Source organism: Sinohyriopsis cumingii, chromosome 1, assembly GCF_028554795.1.
Source record: "Sinohyriopsis cumingii isolate HCF-2022 chromosome 1, ASM2855479v2, whole genome shotgun sequence".
Taxonomy (NCBI): domain Eukaryota; kingdom Metazoa; phylum Mollusca; class Bivalvia; order Unionida; family Unionidae; genus Sinohyriopsis; species Sinohyriopsis cumingii.
Genome location: NC_142961.1, coordinates 101,924,478 through 101,946,842, shown reverse-complemented (window position 1 = coordinate 101,946,842; position 22,365 = coordinate 101,924,478). Strand labels below are relative to the sequence as shown.

Below are 22,365 nucleotides of genomic sequence, written 5' to 3'. Positions count from 1 at the left end.
AAAGGAAAAGAATGGATTTAAGAATCATTATCTTTATTATCTAAGCTAACTTGCCAGGTTTGAAAAAAGGAAAAGGCTTTCAATAATATAATAGACTTTTATCAACTATTTTCATACATATCAACAAAACAATTTTCTTATGATGTACAGATGTGAACAATAAACTTTAAGGCACAGATTTGGCACAAATGCATGGGTTATCCCCCTTTAATAATGTAATAATGTCTAAAAGCTAAGAATGCATTCAAGTGCAAGCAGATATGATGTATTCTATATTACACAAGTCATACAGAAGACTAATGTACATGATGAAATTTTATATTCCTTTTAGAAATTCCTATTTGAAAAAAATATGTATTTAAGAGGTTTGGTTTTGCAATTTTTTAACTATTTTACTCTATTGCAGCAGGGATGATATTTTTCAAGTTGTGCCCAGGTTGCAAACAAAAAACTGCATTCAAATTTCCCGATGTACAATGTATGATACTGATATTTAGAATAAACTATAGCATTCAGCAGATTGGTTCTTTAGAACCACTGATTTCTGACCTGAAATATTAACTGCAAAACTAAGAGAAAAAAATCAACTCAGACTCAAAACTATAAAATTTACCATATTTACAGTCTCTAAAACATGGCTTTGCCACATAATTTATTTTGGTACACTTGCTCACTTCTATAATATCTCTCTATGGTCAAAAGTCAGGAACCAACTAGTTTGACCTTTGTACAGTATTATGTGTATTCTTTACTGCATATGTTTCTGCAAATTTTAATGCATGTATTTAAAGTCCAAAACTTGGCATGGCATTATAGTCTGTTATGCCTTTGCAATATCAGTGAAATCTGCCATGATTTTAGACAAATCTGACTGGTTCTAACCTTACTCCACATCAAGCTTAAAAGACATGAAATTGTCTGACATTCAAGCATGGCATCAATTTTAAATATGAAAACATTTTATGACAACAAGCATCGAGATCATAAAACTCATGGCTAGAGTTTCAATTATCAACCAATCAGAAATGAGCTTTGAAAAGTAGCATCATTTATCATTGGTTGAAACAAAAGTTCAAGAGTGATATGATTTCAAGGGCCAGGATTGTTAAAGAAATAGTTTATGATTTACATCAGAAACAAATGTGAGTTGATGATGGAAAATTTCCAAAATGTATTTATTATTAGGTAATCTGTCCACTTTTTAACCTAATGGTATTTATTATGTACATAATTTTCTCACTTTTCAACATAATTTGTTTAAATCAGATAATGCAAATAACACTGATATGCATGAATGCAAGGAATGATGCAGTTGGTTCCAAAACATTTCCAATCTCACAACAGGCATGCCCAAATTACACTAAGTGTATAAATTATGCAATAACACTAGTGAACATGTTATACTGGTACTTAGGTTATTTTTTATTAAAGTCCAAAACAATTATTAGAAAACATTTAGTATCATAACAGTTGAGTGTTTAAAATAAATTTACACGCAAGATGGAAGCCATTAAGAATATAATGATACAATTGTATTACACAAAAGTCTGACAATGTCCCATTCCAAATTATTCCAATATTATATGCCTGTTTTTAGTGATCAAACAGTCATTTTATGCAAAGATGGATTATTTATCTTTTTGTAATGGTATCTTAAAGGTTTTGTACACATTTTTCTTTGACCAGCAGTACAGTTCTGAGTATGTATAATAACTGTACATGCCCCTATCCTAAAGCACATGTTTTAAGGTGAACTGCATATACCCTTTAAAAAATAGGGTTCATGTTGTATTCTTGAAATCTTAAGTATAAAAACAGCAATGACCTTGATCCACAAAACTTTGATGTTAAATATGTTATATCATATTGAGGCATTGGTAACATGGATTGTCACTGTGGGAGTAAGGTTCATTTTTGAAGGCAAATGTCAAAATGTAGTTGTGATTCAAGGAAGGATGAGCCGTCTGTGAAGCAAGCAAAAGTAAATTTTAGAATGTCTGGTTGATGGAGTTAGATTTTGTAATGTACAGCAGAAAGTGGGGGCTCTTTATACTTTATATATTCTACAAACACGATACTGACTTTAATCACTTGGAGTACTGGACATCTGTCAGCACAATAACACTGCTTTGTATAGGGGCAAATGAAAAAAACATCATTTTCAATGCTGAGAAAAATTCAACATGAACTTCAGAGAAATTACTGAGTGCTACAAAGTCAGTAACTATAAGTTAATACTGTATTCCACTATCCAACAGAATATAAAAATATAGAAACTTTGTATATTATTTTACTGTGTGTGTGTGTGTGTGTGTGTGTGTGTGATATGACATAATTACGATACTGCTAAGTCTATCTGCTATTTTTGTATTTGAAAGTGTCTTATATGCTTCATAGAAAACATACTTTCTTTAATTCCCAGTCATTTTCTTTCGGGGCTTAAGAGTAAATAACTTTTTTTAAATTGTACAACATCATATATCCGGGTCATACACACTGCCCACCCACCCCCAAACCTCCTGACACCCACACATGGAACCACAAAACACTTTTTTAATCTAAAAGAAACCCTAAGGTTGGCAGGTATTATATGCTCTGAAGCAACACTGGCTAAGACTCAAACCCCATGTGGACAAAGGTGGGATATGAGAGTGATCAGTAAGGGTGAGCGCCTTGGACCACACAGCCACTTGGGACCCATGTGCAGAAATAAAGGTGAACAGGTCTGATGTCTAGAGGCTATGAGCTTGCTAAATAACTTCTAAAAATGTCTATAATCAAAATTCTACCAAGATCCAATTATTATCAAGTCTGATTGAAACCTACCAAATCTACACATTTATAAGACTAGTCCAACATCAAACAACATATACCTTGATCTGCCATCACATAATGTGATGACAAATCGTAGTCAATATTTTTTGCTCTACTGATTACACCTGACAAACTGCATAAACTCAGATCTGCTGGCACATTGAGTGATGGCAGATATGGGTCTGTACAGTTTGCAGTTGTATCTGTCATAAAAGCTAGTATACATGGTACTCATAAACAAGGGAGTTGTTGTGTGGAAATGAATGTGGGTGTATCCATCAATCACAAGCTGTAACTATCCAAAATAATGATGTTCAGTGTTGACAGTGAAACCTCCTCAATATCATACCAGTTCTAAAACCTGATACATTGCCAGAATAGAGATAACCACTCCCACTCATTAAACATAGCATGTCCTATAAAAACAAATTATTTTATGATCCCAATTACCCCATATGAATTAATTATTGTAATGTTTCATGGGTATACTTAAAATTTCATGTGATTGAAACAAATTGAAGTTACAACAATGATTTGATTTGTATATGTAACATAGGCAGCAGTCATCTTAGGCCTGAATGTCCAACAAATTGACAGTAAGCCTGCAAATCATGCAATACACATTTGCCTGTGATAGTATTGGTCCACTGTCCATAGGTGTCCACACCTTAGGGTATGAGTGACATATGATGATATTTTATGTTGGTTAAATCCAGTAATAATCATGGTGGTTTATGTGTACAAACAAATGTGGGTGGGTGTGAAAACTGAGGGCTATAACTCCACTAAACAATCATAAAAAATAATGACAAAGTTGGCTAAGGATTCATTAAAAAAGATGAAGATGCATACCAAGTTTAGTTGAAATCCATTAGGAATTAAGGGAGTTACTTTATGAAAAAGAAAGTGGCCGAGTCTGAAAGTCGGGGGCCATAACTCTGCAAAATTAATAATGAAGCTGAAAATTTAAATTTATGAATCATAATTTTAACATGATCGAACTCTTTGAATGTTGGATCAATATCACATTGCAGGCCAAATTTGGCTGACAGTCAATAATAATGATTACTGTGTGGAAACAAGAAATTGGATTGGGTCTGGCAATTAAGGTTTGGTAAGGCTTGTTCTGTGCTTTGCTATTTTGTCTGCACAGCAACACTGTGAAGGTTATACAATGCTAAGGCAACTACAAGTAAAGTGACTTACCCTAGGACACACAATAATAGCTAATCCAAGTTGATCAGATGGCAGAAATCAAGCCTTCACCCTTTCTGGTCATGAACCTAAAGCCTTACACACTGAGCCCCAGCAGCTCCATGACAGTCAAGGGCTATAGCTCTGTTAAATGATGATGCAGAAAGTGACAAGTGAATGCAGCCAATGTTTCATCAATATTAAACTGCATTCCAAATATGGCTCAAATGCACAAGTAATTAAGGGATTTAATGTTAACAGACAATGCTGTATAGGTCTGATAGGAAGGGGATTTAACTCTGTTAAAGGCAGATGCAGAATGCTGACAACTAAACTCATCTACAGTCACAAAACAATGATGAAGAAAAATGACAATTGAACTCTGCCAAGGTTTCATGAAAATCAATTGGCACACCAAATTTGTTTGAAATCTAATAATAAATAAGAAAGTTATTGAACAGAAATTAAAGTGGTTGGGTCTAACAATCATGGGCTATATTTAAGTTTGCACAACAATGAATAGAATGCTGACAGATGAACTTAGTATAGCTCTTTTCAAGATGCATAAGAAGGCACTTTATTACAATTACCTTAGCACTCAATAACCAACCTGTGTTACTTTGGTGTAAACACATTTCTCAGTGGGTTACCTGCCCATTACCTCCCCTTTGTGGGATCACCCCACTGACAAAGTACAATAAATCTGGTGGTAAATTTTCATCTGGACAAAAACAAACTACTTGAATCACTTGATGGCAATTAATTTAAATTTCATTTACTTCTGTTTTACCTACCATGTGTCTTTGGTGCAAAATATGAGGATTCTGTATAACAGGCCTATAATAAAAAAAAACTATGAATGCTTACTTTCACAAGAACACAAGAATGATGATGTTAATAAGTCAAACTTGAGCCAATGTTTTAATATGACAAGGACACCACAATGCAATGCATCTGAACTGTTCTATTTAGTCTGGTTCCTTTTTCCTTGCTCTTGATGGGATTTCAATGCATTTAGAGGAAACAATAACCAGTCAAGCTTCTCATGTACTAATCCACACAGAGAAAGAACCAAGGCTTAGATGACCTGGGGGCTGAAACATCATTTTGGTGGTAACATATTCTGAAAGACTATCTGCTGTGGAGAATGTGACCCAACCGAATAAAAAGAAATCAAATTTAGTTTAAAACAAATAATAATTAAGAAAGTTACTATGCAAAAACTCAAGTGGAGTGAATGTATGTATGTATGTATGTAGGAATGTATGTATGTATGGATGGATGGATGGATGGATGGAAGGGCAGACATGACAAATTTTTTATGTCGTTGAAAAGCTGGCTTTAAAAATGTTGAGCCAGAATGATATGACTTTCATTGAACAATTTAGACATTACACTGTGAGTGATGTTATGAAATAATATTATACATGGCATATCTTTATATATCATATGAAATGGGTTGACAAAAATGTAGCATCAATAATTATACGGGATAAAACAAATATGGCAGAATCTTTCATTAACATAAACAATGAGACTGAATTTCTTGTTTCATTATTTAACTATTACTGTGTGAAAGGTATAGTAATAATGGGTAAAGAAAAAATGAATTCCATGACAGGTAAGTCTCTCAGACCAACATGTACACTCACATACTTGCATATATGTTCTCCAGCAAGCCCTATCAATACACATGCAACATCCATGAAAACAGGATAAAAAATATAATTTCCTCAGTGAGCATTTTACTAACAGCTGAAATAAATAAGCTTGGAAGTTCAAACTACATTTAATATATGATGATGGCATAAATGAAACCCTCGCTAGATATTCAAGGTTAGGTAAGCAAGGCTGAGGTCTAAACAAACAACTATATGTTTAGAACTTATCTTAACAATGCAGGCTCAAACAATTTCTGGTCTTATTGTGAAAATATTTTAATTCAAGTTTTTCCTTCTACCTATGTCTAAAGTTGACACAAAATTCGCAAATTCATCAATGAAAGAAATAATAACACATCTTTTTCCTAATCCCAACTTGATTGCCAAGTCTATATGAAATCAAATTTTTGCAAAGGAAACCTAACCTTTCTCCCCACCCCCTTATTTGTGCAGCAAGCTAAAATATATCCTTATAATTTCTAATCAATTAGTAGAATTTAAAGTGCCAGGAAAGGGGCTAATTACAAAGGAACAACAAATCTCCAAGCCAACTAGTCAGACAACTAAAACTGGGATGATTAAAGTTTGATGTATGTAGCCAAATTTTATCAGGGTGAAAAAGATTGAATTTTTAGGTTAATTTCCATGCATTTCCCATTCTCAGCTAGTATGTAAAATGTGGAATTGTCTACCCCTGATAATTCTCTTACTTTAAGTGCTCAAAATTATTTATTATACCATTGCATCAATTAGGCTTGTCTTCAGTACTCAAATGAGATAATTTAATTAAGAATTAGGCTCCAAAAGAAAAAGTGTATATAGACCTCTTTAACCCAGATAATGTTTAAATTAAATGTAAGGAAATAGAGCAAAGAAAGTTTTGAAACATATCTCATATCCCCTACATTTGAACTTGATACAATGACTTGGTCCTTTTTTAGATGATATGTATTATTATTACAAAAACGGGCCACTTCCAGATGGTTTAACTATTTGTAATGTCAGCGGTACTTCAACCTTGTAATTTCCTTAAGTGATAATACATGTTTTGCCATGTGGAAACGTTTGTCAAAGCACCTGTCAAGGGCTCCAGCTCAAACTCTTCCCTCAGTGACATCAATCAGACAACAGGGACATCCTTCCCATAATGGCAACATTTGGAAAGTCCCTGTAAATGGCATTACATGCAACTGACTGGTACTTTCACACTGGCAACGGTTGATAGGTTATTAAATCATAGGTTGTGGCCCAACAGTGGCCCATAGACTATCTGGAAATGGGCCTTGGGTGCAGGAAGATTGAGAATGACTGGCATCAAGTGCAATGTGTGAAAAGTACACAACTTGTGTGCTGTTTTGAATATGGTGTGGCTGATAGTCATCTGATATATCATAGGCACTGGAATTGTTATACTGTAGTTTCATGAGTAATGGAAGTGTGATACTGAAGTCTCACGAGCACTGGAAGAGTGATACTGCAGCCATGAGCACTAGAAGTATGAAACTGAAGTCTTATGATCACTGGAAGAGTAATACTGTTGCCATGAGCACTGGAAGTGTGATATGTAAGTCTCATGATTACTGGAAGTGTGATATTTAAGTCTCATGAGCACTGGAAAAGTGATACTGTAGCCATGAGCACTGGAATTGTTATACTGTAGTTGCATGAGTACTGGAAGTGTGATACTGAAGTCTCATGAGCACTGGAAGAGTGATACTGTAGCCATGAGCACTAGAAGTATGATACTGAAGTGTCATGTGCACTGGAAGAGTAATACTGTTGTGATGAGCACTGGAAGTGCAAGATTTAAGTCTCATGAGCACTGGAAGAGTGATACTGTAGCCATGAGCACTGGAATTGTTATACTGTAGTTTCATGAGCATTGGAAGTGTGATACTGAAGTCTCATGAGCACTGGAAGAGTGATACTGTAGCCATGAGCACTAGAAGTATGATACTGAAGTGTCATGTGCACTGGAAGAGTAATACTGTTGTGATGAGCACTGGAAGTGCAAGATTTAAGTCTCATGATCACTGAAGTGTGATATTTAAGTCTCTTCAACACTACAAGTGTGAAGACCCATGAGCACTAGGAGTGTGATACTGAAGTCTCATGAGCACTGGAAGTGTGATATTTAAATCTCAGGATTACTAGAAGTGTGATACTGTAATCAGCAAAGCACAAACTAACCTTGTCATAATGTATCTTAATCATCAAGACATAAATCATGACCTGTAAAATGTGTCTAAGCCGAATGACCAAAATTTTATGTTGTTGTTGTTGTTGTTGTGGGTTTAATGCCATTTTCCAGACTATAAGTGGCAGCCAGTATATATCTGGTGGACGAAGAACCTGGAAAGGCCCCAGGATGAACCACTGACCCATCAGAAGCAACTGGCAAGATTTCTCATATGTCCATGTTGGCCAAGCTCGAGACTCAACCCATGCTGACATAAGTGATGTGTCAGTGGCTTAGACCACTCTACCACCAAGGTCCCACAACTAATTCAAGGTAACATACACTGTTTCTCACTAATTTACTGGATTAATGAAGGAGTTAATAGGTTAATGAGACTGCTTCATATTACTTGTAACATGTAAGGCTCTTTATACATGGCAATCTCTGCTGTCCACTTTCAGTGATTTGTATATGTGACATATTTTTCACACCCTTCTCTGTCAGTTTGGGATGCAAAGACAGAAGGACATGAGAGAATGGATATGATTTCAAGATGATAATAACCAGACAATATCTGCTGGTAAATACTGCAATGTTTCCTGTGCTGGAAATTGTCAATATCTGCTGGTAAATAATGCAATGTTTCCTGTGCTGGAAATTGTCAATATCTGCTGGTAAATACTGCAATGTTGCATGTGCAGGAAATTGTCATTACAGATGATGGATTCTATGAAAATAGCACTTAGCATGCTTGCTTGATCTTTGCTGGGGTTAAATTGTGGATCAGTCGTAAATGATGTATTTTTTTCTTCTCATTTCAAGTTTTTAAAATCTTCTGTACTGTTTGCATGAACTGGTTGGGGGGGTCGGGGTCATTAGCTTGCAATTTTTCCTCACAAAAATGGGTGTGACATAGTCAAGGGTAACCATGGTAGCTTAGTTTAAGGATAAAAAAGATAATGGATGCTGCTGTAAATATTTTTATCATAGAATGTTTTGCTTTCGCAATCAAGTTCTTGATGATAATGATGGATTATCAACACTTTTTTCGTTTTTGATACAAGCAAGTAACAAGCTGACCACATGTACAGATCTTTATGAATTTTGTTTTCATCATAGTTAGGCATACCCAAAATGGAGAATCCAAGAGTGCCAAATTTTTTCATAACATGACATTACTAAACATGCTGTTTCTTTCAAAAGTCCTGATTTCCAAAAATAACTTTGATAACTGGAAAAATTCTGTGTGCAAGGATTGAATTATATAAAATTACCATGACAATTCTAGGTAAATTCAAATTTATATCAATTTCTATGGATTTTTGTATTAAGTTTCCACAAATGTACAGAGCATTTTGAAAATATGTGTGGTCACCCTGTTGTAGTGGCAGCAGTAGCAGCTGACCACAGCTAATCCATTGTCTCGAGGTTTCAGTGTATAGTTTACTGCTTTATATTTAAATTGTGTCAGATTAGATGATACAAATGCTATCAGTTTATTGCTTTATATTTAAATTGTATCAGATTAAATGATACAAATGCTATCAGTTTACTGCTTTATATTTAAATTGTGTCAGATTAGATGATACAAATGCTATCAGTTTACTGCTTTGTATTTAAATTGTATCAGATTAGATGATACAAATGCTATCAGTTTATTGCTTTATATTTAAAAATTGTGTCAGATTAGATGATACAAATGCTATAAGTTTACTGCTTTATATTTAAATTGTATCAGATTAGATGATACAGATGCTATCAGTTTATTGCTTTATATTTAAAAATTGTGTCAGATTAGATGATACAAATGCTATCAGTTTACTGCTTTGTATTTAATTGTGTCAGATTAGATGATACAAATGCTATCAGTTTACTGCTTTATATTTAAATTGTATCAGATTAGATGATACAAATGCTATCAGTTTATTGCTTTATATTTAAATTGTATCAGATTAGATGATACAGATGCTATCAGTTTATTGCTTTATATTTAAATTGTATCAGATTAGATGATACAAATGCTATCAGTTTACTGCTTTATATTTAAATTGTGTCAGATTAGATGATACAAATGCTATCAGTTTACTGCTTTATATTTAAATTGTATCAGATTAGATGATACAGATGCTATCAGTTTACTGCTTTATATTTAAATTGTATCAGATTAGATGATACAAATGCTATCAGTTTATTGCTTTATATTTAAATTGTGTCAGATTAGATGATACAAATGCTATCAGTTTACTGCTTTATATTTAAATTGTGTCAGATTAGATGATACAAATGCTATCAGTTTACTGCTTTATATTTAAATTGTATCAGATGAGATGATACAAATGCTATCAGTTTACTGCTTTATATTTAAATTGTGTCAGATTAGATGATACAAATGCTATAAGTTTACTGCTTTATATTTAAATTGTATCAGATTAGATGATACAAATGCTATCAGTTTACTGCTTTATATTTAAATTGTATCAGATTAGATGATACAAATGCTATCAGTTTATTGCTTTATATTTAAATTGTGTCAGATTAGATGATACAAATGCTATCAGTTTACTGCTTTATACTTAAAATGTGTCAGATTAGATGATACAAATGCTATCAGTTTACTGCTTTATATTTAAACTGTATCAAATTAGATGATACAAATGCTATCAGTTTACTGCTTTATATTTAAATTGTATCAGATTAGATGATACAAATGCTATCAGTTTATTGCTTTATATTTAAATTGTATCAGATTAGATTATAAAAATGCTGTATTGAATATGTATTTTAAGCTTTAATTATGTGTTCTTTTCTTTATATGTGATATTATTATATTTTTCATATTTATTTTCTTTATTTCTTTCCTCCTTTCCTTTTTTTCTAATTTTTTGCAAAGTTTGGTTATATGCAAAAATAGCTAAAGAATGGAAACTTCTCCTGTCATTTAGATTCATGTAATTTATTATGTCAAAAAGATAGACCCTAGTCAGTCAAGAGTTCTAAGGTGCTCACAATTTACAGATCACTGACATCTCACCTCTGTCTAAGTGAGTACAAGTCTTGGGATTGGCCAATATGGTATGGGTAAGTGAGAAAACATGTGAGTACCTTCCCGTGGGTCAGTGGTTGACTGTCAGAATTCTTATGTCAATGCATGGCCTAAATCTACACCCCCCACCCCATTCTTAAGAGATGGCAGTATTTATGTTCCAAATGGCTGAACCATGTATTAACATTAGAAGTCTAACATAATTATACACTACAAGTCGGCTACCAGTATTCATTTTAATTAGATTACTGTATCATCAAATCATAGTTGCCCATTCATCTTACAATACTGTTTGAGTAAGTGTTCTCACAGTGATCATGTACTATAATTTCAAATGTGCACAGAACAGTTTGTACTTAAACAGACATCATAGTATATACTGATCAAAGGTTCCACCATGCAACATGGACCATGCTTACAGTAGGTGCAATTAGACACGGACAACTTTAGACTAAAAACTGAAACTTAAATTGTTATGTGTTTGTTGAATATATTTGTTAAAAGTATTTGTCTATTTGCCTGCATAACAGTTTACAAATATGCTGCTCATCCAGGGTTCTGGTGATATATATTACATTATATTTTGGTTGTCTATGACTGCAAAATAATAAGAAATATAAATTTCAAAGATTGCATTTCGACTGACATCTATTAGCCCAGCCATGTTAGATCACAATACTGATCAGACTCGATATTGAATGCAACGACGGTTGCTAAATGAAAAATATCCCGATATTGACATAAGTGATAATTGCACTCTCAGTTTGCAAGCATGTTATTATTTTTATTTTCATATGTGACTGATCAATGAATTTCAAGTTAACCTGAAATACCCACTATTTGGTGGGGGGGGGGACTAGACTGTATCTCTTCTGCAGCTAACAGTTCAGCTGCTTACGATATATTTTAAATTCTGACTTTTGTATTTCTTGATACAAGAAATAAATTCAATCCCAGTCAAACCGTCTCTGAATCACGTCAAATAATTTTTTATTATGAGGATGAAAGAATTCACGTAATTTTTGTAGCACATCTGGATCAATGTCTGGATGCTTGCGTCCCTTGGTTGCACCAAGGCAATGTTCACCCTGCTGAAATTTCATGCAGTAAAATCCCCGAGTTTCATTGAAATAGAGACGGTCCTCTGAAATACCATGTGGAAGACCCAAGAATTTCTCAACTTCTCGAATCTCTTCCAGGGGATGAGTAATGAGTTTATCCCCATCCACAATATGAATCTGATGCCGTCTGAAATATAAGTACCACCTGGAAAGGTGATAGTAATATAAACTGATTCTGACTGCTTTGTATTGTGTGTTCACTTTGCTGGTCCTGGGGTCTATCACAACATCTTCGAATCTTGATACAGTTTTATTTTTTGCAATCTTATTTGCATACACTTGAGCATAATCAGACACAACTCTTGTGGAGGGATTTCTCAAGATAACAATAAGTTTAACTGAACTATTCATTGCCTGAATCCTTTGTGGCACATTTTCTGCTATAAAGTATCGTGGTGTTTTCTCTATGGTAATTTGTCCCGGCAAAGCATATGGCATGCGGTTTTTATACCAAGCTAGACCTTTGGTGTAGTTTTCATCATCATCAAAGAAGTGCATTTCCATATCAGCTACTTTTATCTGTGGATGCAGACTTAGAAATTCTAATAAAGCTCTTGTGCCACATTTCCTTGCTCCGACTATAATGCATTGAGGTAAGTGTTTTTCTGACCCAGGAACCAAGGGTCTGTCCGCAGGTGACTTGTCATCCTCTAGAAGCTTCCGAAAGCCATACCCTGAGAGATTTTCATTCTGAAGTTTGGAATCAATTTTTAGCGATGACCAAACATAACTGTTGAATGAAAATGTGAAGACTAGAAAAATGCTAAGCACAATTATGGTTACATATAACTGTCGTTTAACGACTCCCATGATTCTATATAACTTTTCATCTAGTGGTTCTGGGTCAGTCAGAGGCCATGAATCCAATTTAGAAACTGCTAGCTTACACAAATGCCAGATTCTCCTTACATGGTGACTTCTTCTAAATGGCCAGCTTCCCATACCTCAAAATCATTCTCATCTGCAAAAAGAAATGAAAAAGTTTCATGAGAGATTCTGTACCCTATATGCTCGCTTACAAGTTGAGTCAACTGCAAACAACACAGACTGATCTGCCATCACATTATGTGCCAGCAGATCAGTATCTAATTTGTTTGTTCAACTGATTACTCCTAATTAACTGCATAGACCCAGATCTGTCCATACATTATGTGATGGCAGATCTGGGTCTGAACAGTTGGACATGACTTATAAATGAGTGTAGTTAGTACTTAAACCTGTTGCTTAGTCAATATAGTGCATGTTTTGAACTTTTGGCATCTACTTTGTATCGTTTATCTCCAAAATTAAATTCACTATATATAAAAGTTCTGGCATGAATGCAGATTCTCAGTACCCTCCAAAATGCAAAAAAAAATGTAATGAGAACATAATATTTCATAGATTTCTTTAAATATATAAATTTTAAAAAAAAACCATATGGACAATGCCAAAATCAAGAAGATATAAACATTGGTCTCTCTGCACATTTCTAATCCTTCAGATTTTCAGAGAAGAATTAGATGGAAAGATTACATGCCAAATTAATTTAAAGTACTGCCAGTAAAGCTTAAAGTTAAATAATTTTTTTAAAAGTTGGATGTAACTTATATTCTTTCTGCCACTTCTAATGATGGGGGGCACTTAACATGTTAATGGGAACAAGAAACCCTGATAAAGAAACCTATTTATGTTTCTGCTTACATTTCGAGCCCCGTGGCATACAGTAGTAGTACAATATTTACAAAATTATAGCTTACTTGATTGTTGATCCTGGTAGAGGATGAAAGGTTGTACTTAAGTTGATGGAAAATCACCCTGTAATTGCAAGACTTTATAGTCTGATGTTTGAAGATGGCAGAATACTCTGCCAGTTTGTGATGAAAATGTGACGTATGTGACAGGTATACACTAGTCTCACAATGCTATATAACTCTGTCAGACTTTTATGTTGTACAGAGATATCCAATTAATGTACAACATAAATTTGTAGCACAAATGAAGTCCATGATTGTCAAAAAAAAACTAATTCCCATCCTCAACATCAGACACATTATAAATGCAATCAAAAGAACAGATTAGAGCTGGAAGATCTCCACATAAACTATTATTAACATGTGCTAAATGTATACTAGATGTATATATACTAAAATTGTCTTGGAGTTGTTTGAAAGTGAAGGCACTTGCCAAAAATAGACTTGAAATTGACGAAGAGCACTAGACAAATAGAAGCCTGCAACTGTAACACTGTACAACTTTCTCATACAGTGCGTAGTTGTACAACTTGTGATCAACATCTTGGAAAACTTGTATCTATACAACATATATGAAACCCAACTGGATATATATATCTAACAGCTTGTGTCATGCAGCATTTCACATAAAAGATGATATGTACAAACTCAACATATTGGCTACTGATTCCTGTACAATAGAACCTGTCTTGAAAGACTGCCCCTTATGCCCCAAAAATATGGTCTGTCAAGACAGGTGGTCTCTCATAGCAGGTCATAACACTATATAATCAATAAATCTATTAATTGAGAATATGGTCTCTCAAGATAGGTTTTACTGTACTCTAAAAGAATTGTAAAACAGCAAGTTTACTATGTTCTGCACATTCATTTACTGACCCAGGAATTACAATAGAACCTGTCTTGAAAATAAACCTATTCTGCCAAGAATTAATAATCTTTCTGAACAGGTGGTCTCTTATGACAGGTTATAACACTTTACAATCAATAAATCTATGTGGTCTCTGAAAAAGGTCGTCTCTACTAGCAGTGGTCTTTCAAGAAAGGTTTTACTGTAACAACATTGGTAACACTTAAGATGGGTGTGCACTGCTATTTTCATTATTTCTCAAGGATTAAGTGGCTGTACTACTCATGCTGTTTTTACTGGAAGTGTAGTTAACTGATTCAAAATCCATCACTTTTACATTAATATAATCACACAAGCAAATCAGTAACATCTGACACACTTTTACATTAATATAATTACAAAGGTAAATCTGTTATATCAGACCAACTCTGTTACATTATTAATATAGTCACAAGAGGAAATCAGTTATATTAAACCAACTGTTACATTGATATAATTACAATGGTAAATCTATGATACAAGTAAATCTATGTTTCATTGATTTAATTACAAAGGTAAATCTGTGATACCAGACAATCTGTTACATTAATATAATCACGCAAGTAAATAAGTAATATCTAACACATGTAAATCCATGATGTCTGTTACATTAATATAGTCACACAGGTAAATCCGCGATATCTGTTACATTAATAAAATCACACAGTTAAATCTGTGATATCTGTCACATTAATAAAATCACACAGGTAAATCTGTGATATCCGTTACATTAATAAAATCACACAGGTAAATCTGTGATATCTGTTACATTAATAAAATCACACAGGTAAATCTGTGATAACTGTTACATTAATAAAATCACACAGGTAAATCTGTGATATCTGTTACATTAATAAAATCACACAGGTAAATCTTTGATATTTGTTACATTAATACAATGAGACAGGTAAATATGATATCTAACTGTTACATTAATACAATCACAGGTAAATCAGTTATATATGTTACAATAATACATTCACAGGTAAATCAGTGATATCTGACATAAAAATCAACTGTGATTATCCATCAACTGACTTATGATAAAATATTGTGGGGCCCTGAGTGGTCTAAAGTGCGCATCATTACGGATCACTGCCATCTCACCTCTGTCTGCATGGGTTCGAGTCTCGCATTTAGTCAATGTGGGTATGTGATAAAGCTTGCCAGTAGCTTCTCGTGGGTCAGTGGTTCTTTCCAGGGTTTTCCTGGGTTCTTCCTTCACCATTTATACTGGCCGCCATGTATAGCCTATCTTATGCTGAACAATGGCATTAAAACCCTACAACAACAAAAACAACAATAAAATATTGTTTTTGTTTTATTACAGACATAAATGGGGCCAAAAGTGGTCTAAAAAGCCTCTCCGTTACGGATCACTGCCATCTCACCTCTGCCTGCGTGGGTTCAAGTCTCGGATTCAGCCAATGTGGGTATGTGAGAAAGCTTGCTAGTAGCTTCTTGTGGGTCGGTGGTTCTTCCCGGGGTTTTCCAGGGTTCTTCCTCCACCATTAATACTGGCTGCCATGCATAGCCTATCATGTGCTGAAAAATGGCATTAAACCCAACAACAACAACAGACATTAATTGAGTCACTGTTTTTAGAGTCACTGTTTTTAAGTAAAACTTCTTACATTTCTTTAGAATCCTGTCATTCACAGCTGTGATTAGGACATTGGTGTCATTGCTTATAGTTGCGCTATTATAATCAGGTTTTTGGATATTACATTAGTGACAATCTGCTGAATATAGAATATTGGCATTTGAAAATGGCCCTAATAGCTAGCAGGATTTGTCATTTTTGTCTATGGGTTAAGTGCATTTCCAGGAAACAGAGAGAGTCGAGTACTCTTTAGGTCATATATTACTGAAGTCCAGTATGTGATGCTTGCTTCGATGCCCAAAATAACTGCCCCCATCCCCAATGTGCCAAGTACTGACAATAATTACTTATAAGGGTCAATATTGTTTGTTTGTTTTACTGATTACTCCTAACAAACTGCACAGACCCAGATTTGTTGGTGTATTATGTGATGGCATAAAAGGGTCATGCAGATATAAACTGGATATGACTTATAAGCAAGTAGATATGGTATTTATAATATAACCTGTTTCTAGAATGGCATTTATCATGTAACCTATTATCAGAATGGCATTTATCATGGAACCTATTATCAGAATAGCATTTATTATGTAACATATTCTCAGCATGGCATTCATCATGTAACCTATTACTAGAATGGCATTTATCATGTAACCTATTACTAGAATGGTATTTATCTTGTAGCATATTCTCAGCATGGCATTTATCATGTTACCTATTACTAGAATGGCATTTATCATGTAACCTATTACTAGAATGGCATTTATGATCTAACATTTTGCTATATGTACAGAACACTGTTGTGCACCTTTTCCCAAAGTATTTATAGTAGTTGTATTTAAAATAGTACACTTTTAGAAGAATTAAACTCAGTGCGGCAAAGTTAAATCATGGGTGACCCTCTGGATGGTGACTCTTGGAATAAATGTACATGTATCAGCTTGTAGTAAAAAACAAAAAAAAGCCTCCACAGCTAATTATGAAGCCAATAATGGAATTCAAATAACCCATTTAATCCAATCAGCAGGAAGTTCTCAATTTTGCTGTTAATGATGACTTTTTGATACATTAAATTATTTATTCCTGCTCAGTACTTGCACTTCAAAAACTGCTGAAGATTTTGACAACTGCTGCACAATGTACTTCCTATGATTTGTGGAGCCTTTCAATTTTTTAGTATTTGTCACTAAAAATGCCCACACCTAATTAATGGAGGAAACATTTTATTTGTGTATTACATACTTGCTGGTTAAAAAAATTAACATGTACATAACAAAATTCCATCAAAAGGTACATCTTAAAGTGATCTCATTTTGAGCATAAATTTTCAGCTATTTTTTGTTTCTGCAAACCTACTCTCACATAAAGATCCATACAGGCAACAGTATGTAAAAAGGTAACCTTTCACTAATTAAATAATAGCTAACAAGTGTTTAAATATTCATTAAAATTTGCAAAGGTTGAAAGTTATAGACTCCTCTTATCAAATATACATAGAAAAAAGTATGTGGGTATGTGAAATATTTCAGTGTGACACAATTACAGAGACATGTAGGTTCTCCACAACAGAAATCTTGTACAGCCAATAATTTGTGGCAGGTGGTCAATTGCTAAAGATTTCCAAGGTCTCATATACATTTCATTGACTTAATGATTTTGTCCCATAGGATGGTTATTACTATTATTGAAATTGCATTATAAGTTTAAGTTTTCGTTATTTAATAGATTTGCAGTAATGCATCATTTTACATCCAGTCTCTCCCAGAGTTCAAACTATGATGATACACCTAGGTTTTAAGGAGACATCATATTATACTATATATAGTAACTGTAAGTCCAGCCTCAAGCTGTACAGACCCTGATGTGCTGTTGCATAATGCACTGGCATTTCAGGGTCAGTGTTGTTTCTTCTACTGATTACTCCTATTAAACTGCAGAGACATAGATCTGCAAGAGCATCATGCAATGGACGATCTGGGTTAGTGCAGATGGACTTAACTTATATGTGAGTAACTATGGTAGCTGTCATAATGATCAGGTCATTGCAAGCTGTACAGTAAGTGCTGATCTCACAAAACAGACAACCTTAAACTACAACCATTTAAGTAAACAATCTGGTACATTAAACTGATGGAGGAAAAAAACAGGCACAGATGAAGGACTGATCTCAAGAACTATAATAGCTTTCTGCAAGTCATCAGCATCCTGAAAGTTTGATGATAACATAAACAAGGCAGCTGAAATTCTGGTCAAAATGGAAAATTTATCAACCACTGAAAAGTGGATGGAGGACTGAAGTAAACATACAACATGGCAGACAATAACCAGTCAATGTTACATAGAGGACAAATGATGAAATATATGAAGAAAATTTCATAAAAACGGGGCTTGCAAAATGGCTCTTTAACTCCCTCATTATCTGAAAGATACAGAAATGAAAATGCATTGGACAAATAACTGAACCATTCATCAGCCTTATGAGTCATTTCCATTTTGGCAACAAAGATCAATTTGAAATGAAAAAAATGAATGCCATTTAAATTTATCAGGTCTGACATGGCTGCCTTCGTTTGCCCTTGGAAATGGCACTTAGCTTACATTTCTGTGGGATGATATAGTCAATAATGCATTATAAGTGCAATTAAAAGGTAATATTTTCAGCAGACTGATAAATATTTAACATATTCCGTTTCATATTTTTAGGACTGTAATTGTTAATGATGAAATATTTCTATTATTATGCAATACTGATTTGTCTGTTGAGAAATATACCTTACATAACATCGAAGATACGTTAGTTTGAGAATTTATCTAAAAGGAAGATTTATTTTATTTTAATCTGAAGTGCTATTTTCATTTGGTGCTTTATGATACAGCATGACAAGTTATTTTGCATAGAGACAATTAAACAATCACCAAAGCAGACATGACCATGCCCAACTTATATGTATATCACATCATATACAATCAATGTATTTTATGCTGACACATACCCAGTGTGAATTAATGTTAATATTTAAGTGTGTACTGAACAGTTCACTGAAAAGGCTGAAAACTGTTGAAATGACAAGGATTTAAATTTGCAAAAATATATAGTGGCAGTTTGTCAGGTGACAGACACCAGTCCTAAAAGTCGGTCCAGCTGACTTTAAATCATGTGACTGTCACACCTCTGCTAGTGTCAGCATGGGTTGATCCACAGGTATCAGTGCATGTTATGGCTCGAGTGTCATAATGTGACAAGTTAAGTAAAGTAATGTATCTTGTCCAGGGACGAACCATGGGAGACAGTTGGGTCTGATCTGATGGTAGGATTTAAAACCTGCATCCTTTCGGTCATGAAGTAGGCACCTTAAACCACTGGGCCACTGCATAGTGCAGTATGTACCATGTAAAGTGCACATGTATGTGCATACAGTGTATGTGAGTATGTGTGATTTAAATTTTGAAAGTAGCTTTAACAATTTTCCAGTCACATTGCTACGATGTCTGCAGTGTGACAGTTTATAGTGATGTCTAGCACTGGGGCATCAGGCCGCAGACATGTAGCATGATGTCCCATCCAGTCACATTATCCTGACACCAGGCCAACCAGTCCTAACACTAACCTCTTAATGCTGAGCGCCAAGCGAGGCAGCTGTTAGTACCATTTTGTAAGTCTCTGGTATGATTCGACTGGGGATTGAATCCACGACCTCCCGCATCTGAGGTGGACCCTCTAACCACTAGGCCACTGGAGTGGTCATGCATACAGTGTAAAGTGCACATGTACATGCATACAGTATAAAGTGCATACATAACTTTAAACAGTGAAAAGTGCATTCATGACTGCAAACAGTATAAAGTGCACATTTGACTACGAACAGTGTAAAGTGCACATGTAACTACATACACGGTAGATTAGGATTGGAATTGGAAGTACCATATTTATCCATATGGGGTTAGCCTTAAAATTATCTGCCCCTCAGCAAATCTTTGAAAATGGAATTCAAACAAAAATCATTTGGAGCTAAATCAGGGCTGTATGGTGGATGTGGCAAAGTTTGGATGTTGTGCACTGTCATGAAGTGTGTGCTGTTGCATTGTTTTAAGTTAGATGCATACCTCATGTACCAGCCAGTGCAGGAATAGGTCATGCCACAACTTTTGGCAACACTCTGGAGGCATACAAATATCCATTGACACTAGCACAGTCTGGCATGGAGGCATACAAATATCCATTGACACTAGCACAGTCTGGCATGGAGGCATACAAATATTCATTGACACTAGCACAGTCTGGCATGGGTACATGGATGATCAGGACTTTTGCTTTGAAAAATATATAATTTTCTTTACCATCTGATTATGTTGAGAAATTTATGATCTCTGCTTTTTCTCTGAGCTAGACCTTATTATTTTCTCCAGAGTCAAATGAGTAAATCCATATTTTGTCTTCTGTGATAATCTCATTTACACATCTCTAGTCACTTTTTCATATCTATTGGGTGATTTCATCTGGAGTCTGCTTCTGATTTGCCGTCATGAAATGATGGACCGAGGTGCACAGGCCTTTCTGAATTTCAATTGAAATAAATGATGAATGAATGTCCATGATAACAGAAATATCTTCCACTGTGTATGGAGCATCTTCATCAAATCCCCCTTCAAAGCAGTGGCTTCCTGCTAATCAGTTGTGGACAACAGGTCTTCCACTGTGTAAGGAGCATCTTCATCAAATCCCCCTTCAAAGCAGTGGCTTCCTGCCAATCAGTTGTGGACAAGGGGTCTTCCAGAATGTGGGTCATTTTCTATGGATTTGCAACCATCTTAAAAATGATTTAAACACCTCATAATTTAACAATATGACAGATAATTCCATCCATAAACTTTATCCAAGTATGCCTTGATATCATTAGGAGATTACACTAAGAATACCCTGATTTATAATATGATTTTTCTTCAGCAGCAGAATTATTCTCCTTCAACATTTTAAGGTCTCTGTTATTCACCTGTGTTACATCACACACTTATATCTGCAGGTGTCCAGCAAGTCACATGAGCAGCTTCAGGTCATTAATATAACATTATTTTGTCTATCAATTGGAGTTAAAGTTATTGATAGTTCAAAGAAAATAAGGTTATAACAAAATATTCTGAACATTTCAAGGAACTCTCAGAAAGTGCACCCAGCTGCCTAAATCCAGATCAGATGTGGCCTACTGAGCTGGCCTACACTGTTTACTTGATATCATGAGCAGAACCATCATGTAGACCCTGATCTAGTGGTGCATTATTGATGGCCAATCTGGATGTGCTGTGTAGTTTTAGAGTGCATTATACATTAGAACAACAGCACAGACTTAAATCTTCCACTGTGTTATCTAACACAACATGTAAGCCAAGTTCTGCATTGTTTGCAACAAGGTGTAAATTGTATACAAGTCTGATAAAATAATAATTATTTCACCTGATTTTAAAGCATTAAATTATCCTGAAATTACACTGCTGTGCAGAAGCAAATTCACATAATGAAAAATATCTCAATAATGGCCACTGAATGCTAGGAAGAAAATGCAACAAAACTACTTAACAAATATACACTTGACTAACCATGGGAGCTACTTTGACAAGTTCTGTTGTTCCAGTTTAAGAGTGCAAAACCCTAGAGAGAAATTCTAATGCCTAAATAAATTCACACAATAACAGACAAATTGTTTTCAGTGTCAGTTGAGTATTTCCATACAGCAAAGGATTAAACACCTCCGTTTACTGAACAATTTGTTCCAAATAAACATCATGAAAATGAAATGATACAAGTTTTCATAGCAAACAAAACTAAAATTGGCAAGCAAATGGGAAATATCCTGAATGATATTAATTCAACAAAGTCAAATCACAAAATAGTCCCGATTTTTCTATGGAGCACCTGCCATGTTAATGTCAAACATAAATGCCAAGTGAAGTGGATCCAAGTACAGTGATTCTGTGACACAGTTCTAACATAAATGCCAAGTGAAGTGGATCCAAGTACAGTGATTCTGTGACACAGTTCGGTAATACATGTACAGTCGGCTCCACTTAAATGCATATCGCTTAATTGCATAGATCGCCTAAGTGCATAGTGAAAGTATGGTCCCATTTTTCAT

General features: G+C 34.6%; 2 protein-coding genes across 5 annotated transcripts in view; both read right to left on the bottom strand.

Annotated features, from left to right (window-relative positions):
* Positions 1-22,365, bottom strand: part of LOC149807452 (heparan sulfate glucosamine 3-O-sulfotransferase 1-like) — a 219,137-nt gene that overhangs the window by 18,524 nt on the left and 178,248 nt on the right. The window lies entirely within an intron of this gene.
* Positions 84-22,365, bottom strand: part of LOC149807454 (heparan sulfate glucosamine 3-O-sulfotransferase 5-like) — a 125,461-nt gene continuing 103,179 nt past the window's right edge. For 2 of the 3 annotated variants that reach the window (XM_089966680.1, XM_089966690.1), the window contains exon 2: positions 84-12,973. In XM_089966680.1, coding sequence (XP_089822806.1) covers positions 11,839-12,954 — 1,116 coding nt within the window. In that variant the 5' untranslated portion in view covers positions 12,955-12,973 and the 3' untranslated portion in view covers positions 84-11,838. Of the gene's footprint in view, positions 12,974-13,751; positions 14,529-22,365 lie in introns of those variants that run through there. The other variant, XM_089966700.1, reaches the window with a different exon arrangement.